Source organism: Populus alba, chromosome 18 (assembly GCF_005239225.2).
Source record: "Populus alba chromosome 18, ASM523922v2, whole genome shotgun sequence".
NCBI lineage: Eukaryota > Viridiplantae > Streptophyta > Magnoliopsida > Malpighiales > Salicaceae > Populus > Populus alba.
Genome location: NC_133301.1, coordinates 13,333,699 through 13,351,879, shown reverse-complemented (window position 1 = coordinate 13,351,879; position 18,181 = coordinate 13,333,699). Strand labels below are relative to the sequence as shown.

Here is an 18,181-nt window from a genome sequence, read left to right as displayed (position 1 = left end):
CAATCTAGAATCCAACCACCACTTTGATGGTCAGAAAATTATGGGAAAAAAAGTTTTTTCAGGGTTAAAATTTAATTTTCAACCAACTTTCATCTATCCATAAAATTCTTTCTAAACCATTTACTAACTTTAAAAACATTCTAAATCACCTTAGAAAACTAAAATCCATAAAAAAACCAAAATTAAACTTGATTTTTTTTTTTTTCCAGGCATTTTTAGAGAGAAAACTCATCATCGTTGAACTCTCATCATCAAATAAAACCTATGGACACTAAGCTGGCTCTTTTGGTTGCAGTAAATCATAACAACTAATCATTTTCTATTTTCCATCATTTTTAGTGACTTTCTCTTCTTTTTCTAATCTATAAACTAAAAAATAAACAAAATAAATTTTTGGATTAAGATTAGCCATATATTTTCTCTTATTTTACAATTCAATTTTATTTCTTTTAATTTGATAATTATACCATAATTTGTAACACGATCATTAAAAGATTAAAAGATAGGATATAATTGAAAGGATAACGGTTTGAAAATGAAAAGTAAACTCAGAAAAAGTGAAGCTTAAGCTTTCCCAAGTCTTTTACATGTATTAGGTAACAATTGCAATACCAATTCTATCAATAAGTCATTGAATGATGTAATTTAAAGGAAAAAAAAGTTTGAAAAAAAAATCAGAAACTTCCTGTTCACATGATGTGTTCTTTGATGAGAAAATATTGTTTTTCTATAAAACATAAAAACCTGTTCAGTTGACACTTATGGGTATGAATTTCTTCCACGTTTACCCTTTGTGAGGGCAACCTTTCTTATAGTAGATAAATCTATTAGAAATACAAAAACGCGGGAATTGTTGCTTCTGCTTGGCTTTCATCTCCATAGTGCATTTATTTCAACCAGGAATTGTTTTAAAAATAAAAAGGATCGTTGCCAACACCATCACTCTCAAGATGGATGCCGCAATTACGTTTGCTTTCTGTGTGCAGGTCAGTACAACAACGCAGCCTATGCTTAGTTTCAACCCTTAAACACTAAGGCTCTATCATATCACCAGAATTGCTATTACCACTATTCACAATATATTCACGAAGATACACTTTGTGCCATCCTCTGAGTCAGTTTCTTCTTACTGGGAAGATTGGGAAGACGAAGTGCCATCCGCTGACGCCAGCAAAGCGAGGTACTCATTGATGGCCTCCCCTTCTTTGGCTACTTCAATGTCATAATCAGACAATGCATCACCTCTCGCTAGTTCATCAGCAATTTCACCCTCCATCTCCACATCCCGCTGTTCAATTTCAGCAGCTGATGGACCTTCATTACTACAATCAATATCCAGGGCATCTGGATCCAGATTATCCAGAGCAAGGTCGGTAGGAGTTGAATCAGGAGCACTAGCATTATTGTTAACAGTTGAACCATGAGCATTTGCACTGTTTTCAGCGGCAACAGTGGTATCTGCTCTGGAATGTGTGAGCAGTTGATGCATGGCTTGCTCTAAAGAACCACCAGCTTGGACAGCACCAATCACTGCAGAAAGCAGGCAAGAATAAATGTCACTAACTTGCAAGGTAATAATGCCTACAAACATAGAAACAGCCTAGAATTAGGGGCACCACAACGCACAGCTGCTTATTAGTACCTCTTGATCTTTCAAAGCCCATGGACACAAGCCGTTCAATGGTGGCATCAGTGGCTCGTTGCTGTCTTCTCCTTTTCCTCAATTCTATATTATGCTGCAGGTCAACTCAAGTTAGTAATGATAAAAGTTCGAAATGAAATTCAACAATATTTCATGTGTAATTTCAGAAACCTGAAGTGCAGTATTAGCTTCTGGATTTGTCAAGTCATCCAATGCTTTTTGAGTATCATTCTCATTTTTTCGAAGAGCTTCAGCAGCTAGCTCCTTCTCAAACCTGCCACAATGAGGAGCCCTTAGCTTTTACCAGGGACGATAAGTGCTAAATGAGTAGGAAAGGGAAGTACAAGTGTTAATGTCATATTTACAGAATGCCCTAAAGAATTGAAGAATCTGATAATCTACATGTCAAAATATTGAGGAAGTTCATGAAAATGCTCCTCCAACACACTGGTACCAAGAATGTGCATGAAATTGGGATAACAAACGTTTGAGTACCAAATGTTGAAGCACAAATATATGAACTCCTAATGCTCGTTACAAATAAGTTTTCCAACATGAAACTATGTTTTCTTACAGGAACACCACTAACAAAGGTATTAAAATGCCTGCTTACCCTATGGAGACCACCTCTGTCAGTCTTTGGAGATCCACAGCTTTCTTTAAGAGTGTAACTCCATACCGTTTCTGCTCCCTGGAAATCAGCAGAGAAATGATGTTACTAACATGGGATAATCCCATATGAAACAGAAGTCAATTTTATGACACTTGCATTATTTCATTTCTTCGACGAATGTCGTCTTCCCTTTTCTGTTCTCTCTTTTCCCTTTCCACTACAAGAAAATTAACAGCACTCTGAATATCCTGATTGCTCATTCTTAATGCTCGTTTTGCATCCCATTCCCCAAAGCCCATGCTCATGACAAGTGATAAGGCTTCATCTGGCACTTGTAGCTGGAATCCACAATAGGGATTGTTTTCAGAAGGAATAAAAATGCAAGGAAGCTTTGATAGGAAAAGAAAGAGTGCACTGAGATGGAAGATCAAAGACAAAGTAAATGAAGAATCCAGAATTACTCAATATTAAGATTCATAAATTTTATTGCAACGTTTAGACAATTGCAAAAGTTCAAGCCTCAAAAGCAACCACTTCAACCAAAAAGACTAAAAACTAGATTTTATTTGCAGTGGGTTGGTTTCAATTTTGGTAAAAGTTTGCAAACATCATACATCATCCATAGAAAAAATGAGAAAAATCAGACAACATTCAGTAAACTATCCCAGAATTTATCGACCAAGATGAGAAAACGTTATGTACTTAAAAAGTATGTTCACTGATACAATGTCATGTTTACACACATGCACACAAAGAAAAAAATGTTTGACCTGGAAGAACTTTTCTTGTGCAGAGGCCAAGAACTTCCTAGATTTGTCGAACTGGCCACTGTGATAAGCCACCACTCCTTCCAACAATTCCAATCGCAAATATCTACAAAGAAATAACAGAATGGAGTTCCATTCAAAGTGCCAACCAAGACTTTCAATCCAGCTATCATTACCCATGCAGAAAACTTTACATTAGACACTCACAATGCAAGCTCTGAAGTACGACCAGCTTGAAGCAGTCTGAATCGGGAGGAGTCCTTTCCATGAGCACGCTCAAGTCCTTCTCTAGCATTTTTGAGGCGTAATCCTGCCACTGCAATCCAGGCAATATCTCGGAGCATGAAGTAACACCAGACCATGTCTATTTGCAGTATTGGAATATTGTCAACAAGCTGGAAGCAACACAGCCAAAAGGCAAAAGAAAAGGACGGTATTAATTACTTAACCATAAAACATACCAGAAAAGAGATCTAGCATTAACCATCTTAGTTAAAGCAAAAAAATAGCTCACTCACTTCAATGGACTTGGGATTGCATAGAGAGAAAGCCTCCTGCAACATAGAAATCAACAGGATATTCATTTCCTTCGTCAATTACTGGAGGGTTTCTCAATTGATAAGCAACAATCAAGTTTCCAAAAGCCAAAAAAAGACATCCAATAAGTCTAAAAATCATTTCATATGCATGAGAAAAGTTTTGAAAAGGAGCACAATGCCAATTGTAATAGACAAGCAGAGGAAATAAGAAAAATAAAGGGAATTGTGATAAGTTAATTAAAGGAAATCTATGAAAAAGTATAATATGTAGATACAAAAACTGTCCCCTAAAAAATTTCAATCGGAATATCTTAAAAGACGCACCAGTAACTTACTCCAAAACAATTGATTAGACCATAAAAGTTAAATATACAAATCAATTGCAATAAATTGACCATTTTAATAAATGCACAAGGAACTAACCTCTCCCATAGTAAGAACTTCTAGTGCATCAGTAAACATTTGCTTTCTGATAAATCGCTTTCCACTTGTATGGAGCATCAGACCTGTCATTATTGCCCTGCCAAATAATGGTTCAGATCTTACTTCTTATTGAGTAGGATGATAGAAGCTTAAACTCTTAACCATGGAATTTTTGTCAGGTATCGAAACAATCTAGAAAAGTTACGAGCACAATTTACTTCAGTATCTTACAGTCTATCAGTCTCAGAAAAGTGCACTTTCTTCCCGCTCTGATCTTCAAGTTCAATATCGAAGTCTTCTATAGGTAATGCACCATCTGCATGCCTCTTGGACAATGCAGTAACAGCTGCCCTGCCAAGTTAAAAGAAACCACATGTGAAATGCAACAATTAGCAAATTACAAAGACATGTTCAGAATGATGTTATCCTCAGTCAGCACATCTGAGAGATTTATTTTCAACAAACATGTAGCAGAAGCACAACAAATAAATCCAAAAGTCTAGTTGGGGGTTGGAACAACTTAGCTTAGTCATTCCTGAGTTATATAAATTTCCAGATAAAGAATTAACCGAGTTCAAACTCAAATTCTATCTTCTTCCAACAGATTTGACCATCATATCAAAATACTTCACTCATTGATTCATCTGCTTAGTTTATAAAAAAAGCTCAAATACCTAAGTCTGCATCAATAACAATCCATACAAAATTCAAGCACTGTTGTTCAATCTACCTACACAATTCAAAACCCAAATCAAATTGTTTGCGAAATCTAAAAAATCTATTAGCACCAAGAACCCAAGGACCGATAAAAAGTACCTAAAGAGACCAAATTTGACACAAAATTCCCAAGAAATATAACACTTAAGAATTTGCTCTCTAAATTCAAAACAATAAAACCTATCAAAAACTTACAAACCGATCATCGACAGCACTCCAATTAAGTCAATATCAAGTCAATATAAAAAAAGAAAAACCTTGAGCCACACGATTTCAAAAAACCAAATATATATAAACAAAATAAAAAGAAAAAGAGAACTCACCTAATACGAGCAAGTCTACGGTTCCTTTCATCATCAGCCAACAATTCGTTCTTTAAAGTTTTACCCTCCTCAACAGAGACACGACAAGCAAGAATTTTAGAGTTATTTTTAATACCCAGCTGAGAAAGACTGCTTTTTTCCTCACTAGTACAGTCTTTCAAAACTTTTCCAGCAAAAATTAGGTTGATCGACTCAGTACCCATGTTTGATCTCTTTGCAATCTCTTCTCTCAACATGGGCACAGTCCAATTCTCTGTTTCTACCTCTAACAGTCCTGCCCATGTCCCTGCTACCTTCAGCTTTGCAATTGAAGCAGAAGAAGAAGAAGACATTGTGTTTGTATTTGTGCAAGAGTGAGAAGTGAATGAGAAGCTGGTTTCTTTTGGGGTTTTGTGTAATTTCCTTTCTTGGCGATCACGTTGCTTTTGGGTTTTTCTAATTGGATTGGAAATTGTATTAGTTGGAATGGCACTAGATAAAGCTCCAGTTTAATATTAGTTGGAAATTGTATTTTATATATATATATATATATATATATATTTGAATTATTTTAATATATTATTACTAAAAATAATTTTTTAAAAATATTAAAATAATTTTGATATATTAAAATAAAAAAATATTATTTTTTATTACTACAAGTGAAAAACAATTGCTATAATACTTCAAAAAATCTCAAAGGTGGATTATATACTTAATTACATTTAAGTTATTCAATTTTAGTGTACTTAAATTTGGTATATCTATATTTTCGTATAGTTAAATTAAGTCCTTTAAATAAAACAAGTTTTTCATACCATTACAATTACAAGTTCCATTAAATTATATAAAAAAATTAAGAGTGTTTTGTTTTACAAAATCGTTTTTGAAGATTTTTAAAATTTTATTTTTGTTTAAAATTAATATTTTTTATAATTTTATATTATTTTGATGTATTAATATAAAAAATAAATTTTAAAAAAATAAAAATAATATTATTTTAATATATTTCTAAATAAAAAATATTTTAAAAAATAATTATAACCATAACCACAACTATAATTTCAAATATTATCTAAAATTTAGGGGTAAGCAAAAAAAACCAAAAACCAAATAAACCAAGAAAACCAGAAAAAAACCCAAAAAAAAAAAACCAATTAAAATTTTAAAAAAAATCAACCGGTTCGGTTCGGTTTTGTAAGCCTGAAACCAAAAAAAACCAAACCAAAATAAAAAAAACCAGAAAAAAACATGTCAAATCGAAAAAAACCGAGATAAACCGGAAAAAACCAAAAAAAACCGAGTCAAACCGGTTTGAACTGATTTTTTTCTAAAAAACCAAACTGAACCAAATCAAAACAAGTCGGTTTGAAATGGTTTCGGTTTTTTTTTGAAAAAAAAATTTGGTTTAGTTATTTTTTTTGATAAAAATTGAACCAAACTGAAAATAATCATCCCCACTAAAATTATACCAAAAAAAATAATTACTTAAATTTAATACATGCAAGGATGTTTAGTAATGTGTGTTGTTTTATAAAAACATTTTCACATATATAAATTTTTTTTCTTAAAATTTATTTTTAAATTTAAAAAATATATTTAAATAATAAAAATAAAATAAAATACAAATAAGTTTTTAAAAGTACTGTGGAATACAATTCCAAACAGAATGAAAATTTACATGGGTACCATGTAATGTTTTGACAATTGCAGTCTCAGCACCACAAAGCACTTCACAACACTCACCTCTGACCTCTCTCCCACTCAGCCAAAATGGCCACCACCGGCGACACCTCCAAACCCACCACCCCAAACCCCACCACCAAGAAACGCAAACCCAGAAAACCCAAACTCACCACTGCCACCGCACAACACGTCATTTCCATCCTCAACACCGCCTCATCAGCAGCCTACTCGTTCCTTTCCCAAAACGACCTCTACCTCCTACCTTCCCAATGCCTCCAGCTAGAATCCCTCCTCTCCTCTCTCCCCCCTCCCTCCTCTCAGTTCCCTTTACAACCCTCCCTGTTCAACCGCTTCGTTTCATCCGCCACCTTAGATTTTGATCAACGTTGGGTCCAATTCTTTCGCCTTTCAAGACCCAATTTTTACCGCCTCCTTTCTCTCCTTTCTCCTTCCCTCGTTTTCTTTCTTCCATCTACAATCCTTCCAGAAACCGCTCTTGCATCCGCCCTTTTCCGCCTCGCCCACGGCGCGTGTTATAAAACTGTGGCGCGTAAGTTTGGTCTGGACTCCTCCGAGGCGTCCTGCCTTGCGTTTTATTCAGTTTGTAAAGCTGTGAATGATAAACTTGGGGACTTATTTGAGTTTCGCCGTGATTTGGAGAGAATTGTGGTGGGCTTTGGGTGGATTTCGCTCCCAAATTGCTGTGGTGCTTTGGGGTTTGGGAGGTTTGGGGTTGATGGAGAAGTTTTTGGGAGAAATGGGTCAATATTGGTTCAGGCTTTAGTGGATTCTGAAGGGAGGTTTTTGGATATTTCTGCAGGGTGGCCTAGTAGTATGGAGCCAGTAGCCATTTTTAGACAAACTAGACTTTATTTGGGCGTTGAGGATTCAAGGGAGTCGGAGTTGTTAAAAGGGCCAACTTATATGCTAAGCGATGGCTGTTCAATCCCTCAGTATGTAATGGGAGATTCTTGTTTCCCATTATTGCCTTGGTTGTTAACTCCTTACAGTGAGCAGGATAGTTTTGGTTCAGCGGAGAGAGAGTTCAATGTGGCACATAGTAGAGCAATGAAGTTGGTTAGTACTGCGTTTGGGAGAGTTAAGGCGAGGTGGCAACTTTTGGCAAGGAGGTGGAAAGAGGATAGTTTGGAGTTTTTGCCTTTTGTGATTGTTATGGGGTGTGTATTGCATAATTTCTTGATTAAGTGGGGTGAGCCATTGCCGGAGGAGAGTGTGGGTGGGTGCTTAAAAGAGGAGGAATTGCTGGTTTTTGAGGGAGAGGGAGATGAGACTGGACAGACGATTAGGGATGCGCTTGCACAGCACTTGAGTCTGGCCAGTATGAGGAAATGAATGGTATAAATTGTTATGTTCTGTCCTTGTAGTCTTTTTCTCATTTCTTGATGAATAATTGTTGCTGTAGTCCACCTTGCTTTTTCTGTAAATAAATAACTGTTCTTTTTAGCATTGGAGTGGCTATTGATGATTGTGATGTCTTTTATGGCCTGCTTTAGCTCATTATATACATCTATGCACATGAGTCTGCATTGCGTGTGCTCTTCTGTTTCTATGCGTGTGTTAGAGATCAAGGGGGTCGGGGATGGGGGGATTAATACTGACATTTATTTAACTACTACAATCATTTTGTTGATGAAGCTGAAAATATCTAATTGCTTGTTCCTTTGGGTGCATGAACTCTCTTAGTCTTACAAATGACTAAAGATTTGGATGATGAAACACTTAAATTTGATTAATTAATTTCTTTCATACCCACATCAATGTGCTGAAAGGATCATACTCCGTATGATTAATGGGCACCTATGAATCCCACATCAGTTCCAAGATTGAGTTGTGTCTGATAATCCATGGATTTGCTTGCTGTGTAGATTTTGGCACATTAGAATGATGCTATCGTATTTAACTGTCATGATTGTAATAGCTTTGTTGTCCAATGATTATTATTAATGTGGCATTTCCTTTTTTTATTACAAAGACCAAAAAATATAATGCACTTGCCATTTGCATCATTCAGATGCTGTGGGAGATGCTATATACAGACTCCTTAATCACAGATAATGCCTGCATGAACATAAACGTGAATATCTTGCATTTCCTGTGTTTATCTGTATTATAAACAAGTATGGACATGGTATTCTGGGTTGCTTATGTTGCATGGACACACATATTATCAGTGTTGACTTTTATGCTAAAAATACTCACCATCGCTTGAATGATGAATGCAGATATTCATTTGCTTATTCACTTGGTAAACCATCTGCACCATACTGCTTGCACGAGCTTTCTTACATTAGAAATTTATGTTGGAATTTAACTGTGTACATTATCATTCATGTATTGGTTCATCAGCCAATTTTTCATGAAGTGCTTGTTTACAAGTGAGGATGGACTATGGATATTCTATTTAGATCTTTAGCTTCAGTTTTTAGTAGAGAATGATGAAGAAAGTTACTACTGGAACTTGATTAGTGGTTCTGTCCCAAGTTCTAAATGCATATTTTGAGCTCCAGAAAACAAAAAATGCCTCCTCCTGAAAGAACATGTTGACTAGCTTTTGAACTTCGAAAGTATGAAAAACCCGTGTTCCATAGAAATCGATTTTATTTGGTTGAAATTCAATCCTAGAGGCAGATGCGAAGTACGTGATAAAGGAGCATAATGAATATTAAACAACATATTGAACAGAAGAGGAAGGCAAATTGCAGAACACCTTTTTACACTGCTTTTGCCAAAGGAAAAATAGGAAAAGAAGGAAAGGGGGAAAAGGAGCACAATACCAGAGATGTTTTAAAAGGCCATGCAGGCTTAACAACAAACATAGACTCCTCGGATACATCCATACGCAAGGCCGTGAAAATCGTGGAAATTATTGATGGCATGATTTTCTACAAACAAACCGAAGCCTCTGTACTGTACTATATTCATGACAAGAATAAGCATACTAATCCCATCTCTGTCCTAAATGACCTTGAGTAGGAGAGGAAATGTCTGGGGAGTATTTCACCTCTAAACTTAAATGAGACAACTTGGTGTGACTTGAAGGAGCAAATACATGTTGGATTGGAGTCTGAGCATGTTTCCGAATGCCATGGTTTTTCTGGGCTATCCATGATGCCTTCACTTCAATCTGCAGACGAAACCTGACAATCTTTAATACCTATCTCAGCAGTGAATACTTCTAGTGCAACCCCATGAAGAAAAAAAGACAAAAATGACAATCTGCTACCAGGCAACTAGATGTTGGTTAGTCACTAACCTGTCATACCTATGGTGATATGATTTGCATAAATGTCCAGGTTTACCATGTATTGGCTAATATATTAGAGGAGACGCTTTGCAGATGAGTAATTTTTGGCGCAGTTTGCACAACAAGACATCAATCCCTTCAATCCTGGTTCTCTAGGGACCCGGCTTGAAGAACTCTTACAAACTCATCCGAACTTAAGTTTCCATCGCGATTAGCATCGAAGACATGGAATATTATGTCAACCAAATCATTGGTGATGGAGATGCCGCATACCTAGTAAAACTTAAACCACATATCAGTATGAGAAGTAAGACAGTTAATGGGATGTCAACAAAGCTTGAAGAAATGTAACAATCAGCTAAATATTTACCTGCGATGAAGCTCTCTGGATATCTTTTTTCGTTAGCACCCCATTCACTTTTCCATAGCTAAAAATGGCGAGAGATAAATACCGCAACTGTCTACGTAGCTCTGCGAAGTTTTTGAACTCCTCGAAGGTAATTCGTATGTCTCTTATCTGTGGTTCATTGCTTACTTCAACTACCCGATCGAGTAGCTTGCTAATGTGTCTAATGTCAGCTGATGCAACCAAGGACAAGGCAAAATCTTTAGCTGATATAGTACCACATGATCTGTAATCATAATGGGCCAGGCGTAAAATCTGTAAAATTCAACAGATTCAGTTCTTGTGAATTGTATACGAGTACAATGAGACAATGATCATGAACAGAATCAAGAATTGATGATTCATCAGAGCACAATTAGACTGGAAACGGAAACTTATCCTCTATCGAATCAATATTATGACATTCCTGACATTTCCGAACAAAAATCCTGTTAATTTAAAACCCTTCATGGGAGATTACAACAGAAACTGTAATAGAAGGTTGGAAATAAAAACACAGATTGCAACAGAAACTGTAATAAGAAGGTGGAAATATAAGCACATACTTCATCATGGAAGTCCTTCAAAAATTGGACAAATCTTTCTTGTTGTAGACAGGTCCTGCCATCTTTGCCAAAGAAGCATTCTAAGAGGCCACCATTCTCCACAGGCTCTGCTACTTTCAACCCAAATCTCCTTCCATCTCTGTGGCTTGCCCCTTGCCTGTTTTGAGCTCTCATTAAACCCATCACTTTATTAAATTCTTCTCTGTCAATTTGTCTGTTATAAACACTCGAGCATTTAAATAAGCACAAATAGAAATAAGAGAATCAAGAAGCAAATTGTACTATAAGTATCAATGAACTTCAAAATTGTTTTGATGTTCTGCAGAAGCTGAATTAATAAAAATGTGGACTGTGTCCCCAGAAAGCAGTAAATGAAAAATTTTCTTCAAGAGAAAGGCAATTCATATTTCTACTGAACTAAATGTCTTTACTGTGAGTAGCTTCTTGGTCTGGTCATCTGCAACTGCACATAGATCTTGAAACTACAAGCAACTCACCCATTATTGTCGAGGTCAAACATCTTAAATGCAACAGAAAAACTTGATTCAGGAATGCTGAGCAGGGTGACAAAGAAGATGTACCTAAACGTTGAACATGGAAAGGGCTAAGTAAGAACACAAGTTTCTGTAACAGAACATGTGATGCAACATGATTGATGTTGAAGAGATTCATAAGGCCAGCAAATTCAACAGAGACAATAGATTAGTACTCTGAAAAAGAAATAAGTCCATCACTGTTAGTGTCAAAAAGCATGAAAAATCTTGAAGGTGCACAATGCAATTCCCCAGGGACTGTTTCCCCTCTCAGAAATCCTTCTCTAACGATTTGACTCTGATGGAGGAAATACAGGAACAACTGCTCTCATCAAGTCTGCTGGTGTCATAAGAACTTCACCATCAGGCTTTTTAAAAGATGCGAAGTACTCAAAAATCTGAAAGGAAAATAAATGAAACATTACACAAAAAAGAAGCAGCATAACATATCACTAGTACTCATAGTTGTAATAATGGTTTCCACACCCAGGAAGAAAAAAAAAAAGAAAAAGAATATCAGGGAAACAAAATGAAAAGTGGACTTAGTGTACAAGAAGATCAATCCTATTAAAACTAGGAGTTGGAAGATAGTGGGTAGTTGACAACTGACTTTCATGTCACTTCTGAGTTTTGGGGTGCTCTTATTGAAGGACAGCAAGGTTGTCTTGATGCACATCCTTAACTCTCCTTAATACACACCCCTAACAATATTTGAATGTTTGGTTCCATTTGTGGATGAATTAGCCTTTCGTAAGTCATTTAAAGGTTTCAAGCTTCCCCGATCAGACAATCAGGTAAAACATAAATGTCCTACAAATGGTTTTGAAGTAGTCCATTGCTCTGCATTGGAAAGCCTAGATAGCTTCCACTGCCGGAGACGCAGGATTGAGATCTAATGTCCAAGACATGCTTGAATTGACCTTGCCAATACCAGGCTTGGCCGTAGGATTGTCAATTAATAAATGTGCATACTTGGAATCATAGTGAAGAGGTAAATCAGAAAAGAAGAAAGCTTTGTTTCAACAGACAGAAAACCAAATAACAACTCTAGTTCATTATTTGATTTCTCATTGCTTAAAGTTAGACATGTTGCTGCAATGAATTGAGTCTCCAATAATGTGTGTGATTGAATGCTGGCATAAATACAAAGAAAATATTTCCATTCCTGAAACATTTGCGTACCTTCTCTGGAGGGCTTTGCAACCTGATGCGCTTTTCATAATTAAAGAAAACTCTTCTCCTGTATGAATCTGGAACAATCGACAAAAATGATACAAAGGAGTACCCAATACCAGGTATTGAAAAAGTCTGTATGATCTGTTCATATGCTGGATAAAAAAAATATTGTAGAAAAAGAATCTGGTATATTATGCATGACTCAATTCAGAAACCGAAATTCTACGTGAAGAAAAAAATTACAGAGGTACTGTTGACATGATGAGTTGCGATTCTGTAATCTGATTAATTATAGGAATTGATCAAATATTATTTTGTAATTTAATTACTGCCTATTCAAATCAAATTTTGTATAGGCAGTAATTATGTGAATATGATCAATTATAGAAGTCATATCAAATCTTGTACAAAATTACTACATTTTTTAGAATATAATTGTTACCTATTCAGAGCTCTGTCTATTCAAAGCACTGCATATATATTTCTTCTTATAAGGAGAAGAATATTAGTGAAAAATTCAGCTAGGAGACACCATTGTTTTCTACATGTACCTCCAAGGAGGAACCTTTTCTTCTTCTTGTGTGGAAGAAGATCATCACTTGACACCCATGCTGCATCGTCTGCACTGTCGGTGAAAGAAACAAACGAACACTTATCAACCAAGGAAGGATACCAGTAGCTAAAGCTCAAGCTGGAGCTAACAACCACAACTCCCGAAGCGACTGATCTTAATAAAAATTTCAGCAATGCATCTCCACTCTTATGATCACCATTGTTGGACCCACCAAAGGATGATCTTGACAAATAAGCTGCCACTGGTAATGGATCAGGCCCTTATGATTGTGTGAGCAATGCTCTTGTGCAGCTCCGTTGATTGGCAAGCACTCTACGGGCCAACTCTGAGGATTTCCTCAGGAATTCCCAAGAAAACATGGTAGTAAAAAATTTCTTTCTGTGTTCTTACAACAGATAAAGCTGAAAAGGGTTTCTGAATTAAGACATAGATAAATGTAAGAGAAAGATGGAAATGGAATTTTAGCAGAAATCAAGAATGTTATTGTTGACCGAGAAAGATGGAGTTAATTAAGGTAGTTTCTTATGATCAGACAGTTGAGCCCGCCCTTTAGTTTTTCCTTGGTAGCTGCTAACTTGTGTCAAATGTACAGTGAACGACGAAATAATTAATAATCAGTTCCCTTCATAGTTTCCTCCTTAAACTACGTACCCTGAATTGGACAATTTCTACTCAATAAAAATCTAGAATTGTCTTGTGAGATTTTTGACAAAACCTGAACTAACTACAATAAGAATCAAAAGACACGAGTACAGAATTCATGAAAAGGCCAAACAAGAACCCTAACCACACTTTATTTTAGGAATAAAGTTCCTCTGCCAATATCTACATCATATATATATATATACATTGGTTTATTGATTAATTACGACTTGAAAATGTAAATTCTAAATAAAGTATACACAAAGCCAATACCGTTTCAGACATAAGGCTGCAATCGTTTGAACTTGGTTGGCACAAGTAGATTGTCTACAAGATAGTAATAGCAATTATTGATGCTCTCCCCAATAAAGTAAAACCATGCTTGTCGCCATTGCGGGTTTATATATAGAACTACACCTATTTCCAACAAGACCGTGATGTATGCCACTGAAAATGTCACATAGAAAGCCTCCATATCAATAACGCCATTTTCTTCCTTTTTTTTAGTCTGAGACCTTGGCACGGGTGATGGTGGTATTGCTCCAGTACAATTTCTGGTGAGTGGTGGTCCACAAAGGAACGGATTCCCCTCGTAGACAGACTTGTTGAATGTTGAGAATTGTGCAACCATCTCTGGCGTTTTGCCAGATAAGTTATTATGGGCTACACTGAAAGCAGATAGGAAGTTTAAGTCGAGAAGCTGGGGAGGAATTTCCCCATTCAAGTTGTTGTAGGAAAGATCCAGAGTTTCAACTTCCTTCAAGTTTGAAAATGTAAGTGGTATTGGACCTGTTAAACTGTTATGAGATAGATTTAACAACTTAATGTTGCTGAGGTTTCCAAGCTCAAAAGGAATCTCTCCTGTCAAATTGTTGCAGGAGAGATCGATACCAGAGATCAAATCGAGGATCATTCCCTTGAATGAATACAATATACTCTTTGTTGTAATCTCAACAGATTTATTGACAGAAGGATCTTCCAAGGGCATAGGAGCAGATGCTGGCGGCATAGTAGAAGAACCTGGAGCACTTTCCCATTTCCTAGACCACTCGCTTCTAGGATGTAAGCATGGAAGAATACGACCACTCAGATTATTATGAGAAAGATCAATCAAGCTTAATTTCTCTAGTTTGCACAATTGTCTTGGAATTTCAGCTTCTAGATTATTATAACCTAAAAGAAGAAAGCTCAACTCTAACAAAGAACCAATTGACTCGGGAATGCCACCTCTAAAATAATTATGGCTAAAATCTAATCTCTTCAGTGACAGACAACCATCGAGTGCACCAATCAGTGATCCTTCTAGTTTATTTTTTGATAAATAAACTTCTATCATCATCCCTGAAGAACAAAAGTTGGATGGTAGACTTCCAAAAAGATTGTTCTCTGAAAGGTCTAAATATTGAAGAGAAGACATATACCCTATCCATCTCGGTATCTTACCAGATAAATTGTTGAGACTGACATCCAATGCTTCCAAACGAGAACTATTAGACAAGCTATTCGGAAGAATTCCAGTTAACTGATTCCCTCTTAATATCAGATCGGTCAAGTATTTTAAGTTGAAAATTTTCCAGAACAACCAGCCTTTCAAATAATTATTTGAAAGCACAAGACCACGTAATGATAAACAGTTTTCCACCAACTGCTCGGGTATGTTGCCTGACAAGCCATTGTTGGACAAATCTAAGACTTCCAAGAGGCTCATATTGCTGATCGAAGAGGGTATGCTACCACTGAAATCATTTCTGGATAGGTTCAAAAACACTAACCTCGGGAAACATGCTCCAATTTCGGTGGGAATTTGATTGTGAAAGCGATTTCTCGAGATATCCAAACGTGATAACCAGCTCACAAGGGAATGATTTGTTAATTGGAAAGATCCTGAAAGGGAATTGTTGACCAAATAAAGCTCTTCGAGTTTTGTGTTGTTTTGTAACAACCAGCTTGGAAATTCTCCTGTCATTTTGATGTGTGAGAGATCAACAAATTGAAGGTCATGCTGATAGTACAGGGATTTTGGAAATGTCCCGCCGGATCCGGTACATTCCAAAGAAAGCCTTTGTAACTGGAACCTTGGAATCAAATTGTGTACCAGCTCTGTTGACTCGTATATCTCATTACGGTCACCATTCAAATTCTTGAGGTTTGAAAGGTTAAAAAATGGGCCAAGTGAGATTGGTATTTGGAAGTGATTGTCTGACAGTTTTAGATCTCGAATGGACGTGAGACTACCAATGGAACTCCATGATGTATTTCCAGTGAAGTGGTTAAAAGAGATATCTAAAGCTTGAAGGTTTGTCAAATTCGAGAAACATGAAGGCAAAGAACCAGTGAGATTATTATAGCTGATATCTAGTTCCTGGAGATGCTTTAACTCACAAAGGCCTGCAAATTATCCATGTTAAAAGAAATTTAGCATACAATAATGTAATGGAAACGGTAGAATCGTACAGAGGGCGAGCAATATAGGATTAATGAAGGCTCTTCTTATATGCGAGGATTAGGAAACTATTACTAAACTAGTTATATGGCTATGCATTGAGGTAGTAATATAATGTGGTTGTTTAATTATTCACATGTAATCAATTTCTTAATGATTTGATTATATTTGAAATTGGTTTTAAGAGATTTTTTAATTGGTGTTTAGTATCAATTTTTAATTTTTTTTATTAATTTGAAATTGGTTAAGAGATTTTTTCCTAAAACTATATTAAAAAAAAAAGTAATAAAATTATATATATAATTTCCTTGATGCATTTAGAATGACATTCTTTTTACTCTAAGGAGATACTATTGTATCAATTGATTTTGTAATTTTATTAAGAAAGAAAAAGCATAATTAACAAAATAATAAAGATTGAACTAGTGTAAGAGATGATTTTCTTCATTATTATTATTTTTTTACATTTTATCAAAAAATATCTAATATAAATTTTAAATAATTCAATTGGTTTATGTGATAACATAAACTAAATTCAAACTATTTATTTAAAACCTCTTCTCATATGTTTCTCTTTTTTCAAGTTGGGCATGAATATTTTATTTTTTTCTACGTTTTGTCTATACATAGGGCTAAAGAAACCCAGTTTACACGTTAAATCTTTTATTACGAGATAATTATGTAATTCCTTGCTTCTTTTATAATTAATTAAAGTAGGTGTTTTATATGAAAGCACAACAAAACCAAATAAATTTTAGAAGTACTATTAAAAATACATATCCTTATTATTCTAATAATAAAGTATTAAGAATATTTTAGAAAACGGATGATAGTTGTGGAAGCGTGTTGCTAGTAGTAATTATTAAAAGGGACTTTAATTATTTTCAAGTATAATATCGGTTTTGATTATTTAATTCCAATTAACCAGGTAGTTTCCGGACTATATTCTAAAATTACAAACAAAAAAGAAGAGTTAATATATAAAACTATTAGGCTTGTTATTCTCAAATTGAAACTTATAGGGATCAATTCATAACTTTATGTAAAAGAATAGTACATGTATGTGTCTAACATTTTGACTACTTTTTCAATTGGTTGTGATGATGTGTTTGTGTGGGTCTAAGTACCTTTCGTATTTATTGATCCTTGCAACTGGTTGCCACCAAGATATAGATATTTGAGAGATGAAAGCCCTTTAAGGGATAATAGGATGCTATTGTTAAAGTGATTGTCACCCAAGTAAAGAAACTCCAATTTGTTAAGCCTTAATGGTCCTTCAGAGCCTGCATGATATTTATAGCAAGTGGTTAGTGATTAATTTCAAAATCAATTACATTTCAAATCCTAAATATTCATTTTTGTCTTCGAAGAATTTAATTAAGAGACAAATCTTTGATTTGAAAACCAACTACATGATTATCACTCACGTCAAAATCATTAATTATTTGAAATATTAAGAAAATAATTATAGGTTAATCCAATGGTTTGGTATCAAACTAAATTTAACAATTATGATTCATCACCTAATTAGAGCCTGTTTGAAAGTATAGTAGAAGTTATATTTTAAAGAGTGTTTGTTGTTTGGAAATGTATTAAAATAATATATTTTTTATTTTTTAAATTTTATTTTTGATATTAGCATATTAAAACAATAAAAAAAAACAAAATAAATAAATATATGATTGAGACCAAGTGTGTTTTGTTATTTAAAAATCAAAGACAATCACAAAAAAAAGAGTAAAAAAAAGAAATAAAAGAGTTATCAAACGGTCGTTAATTAATAGATACCGGTTAAGGTTACAAAATCTTGGATTTCATTTCTAGCCAGCGATAGCTCCTCCAAGTTGCTCAAATAATCAAATTCTGAGTTAAGAAAACAATACAAAAGAGTTAATATAAAACTTTTAG

The 18,181-nt window shown here is 35.0% G+C and overlaps 4 protein-coding genes across 4 annotated transcripts; 1 reads left to right on the top strand and 3 right to left on the bottom strand.

Moving 5' to 3' along the window:
- Positions 1-863: 863 nt before the first annotated feature.
- On the bottom strand, positions 864-5,479 carry LOC118034284 (uncharacterized). The gene is made up of 11 exons (XM_073406065.1): positions 5,025-5,479; positions 4,216-4,335; positions 3,985-4,081; positions 3,541-3,576; positions 3,230-3,417; positions 3,026-3,128; positions 2,408-2,593; positions 2,256-2,329; positions 1,814-1,916; positions 1,643-1,736; positions 864-1,530 (listed from the first exon to the last, which is right to left on the bottom strand). Exons 1-11 carry the CDS (start codon positions 5,354-5,356, stop codon positions 1,127-1,129), a joined length of 1,737 nt encoding a protein of 578 aa, XP_073262166.1. The 5' UTR covers positions 5,357-5,479; the 3' UTR covers positions 864-1,126.
- Positions 5,480-6,776: 1,297 nt separating this feature from the next.
- Positions 6,777-8,042, top strand: LOC118034217 (protein ALP1-like). The gene has a single exon (XM_035039454.1). It carries the CDS (start codon positions 6,777-6,779, stop codon positions 8,040-8,042), a length of 1,266 nt encoding a protein of 421 aa, XP_034895345.1.
- A 1,155-nt stretch (positions 8,043-9,197) lies between these two features.
- Positions 9,198-13,231, bottom strand: LOC118034287 (calcium uptake protein, mitochondrial). The gene is given in 9 exon segments (XM_073406172.1): positions 9,198-9,834; positions 9,964-10,227; positions 10,325-10,615; positions 10,906-11,119; positions 11,403-11,486; positions 11,615-11,731; positions 11,733-11,836; positions 12,621-12,815; positions 13,166-13,231. Coding segments are annotated over 8 exon segments (1,206 nt in total). The 3' UTR covers positions 9,198-9,834; positions 9,964-10,092.
- A 799-nt stretch (positions 13,232-14,030) lies between these two features.
- LOC118034218 (uncharacterized) lies at positions 14,031-17,583 on the bottom strand. Its single transcript, XM_073406195.1, has 2 exons — positions 17,401-17,583; positions 14,031-16,218 (listed from the first exon to the last, which is right to left on the bottom strand). The coding sequence occupies exon 2, from the start codon at positions 15,794-15,796 to the stop codon at positions 14,108-14,110; it is 1,689 nt and encodes a 562-aa protein (XP_073262296.1). The 5' UTR covers positions 15,797-16,218; positions 17,401-17,583; the 3' UTR covers positions 14,031-14,107.
- Positions 17,584-18,181: the final 598 nt, after the last annotated feature.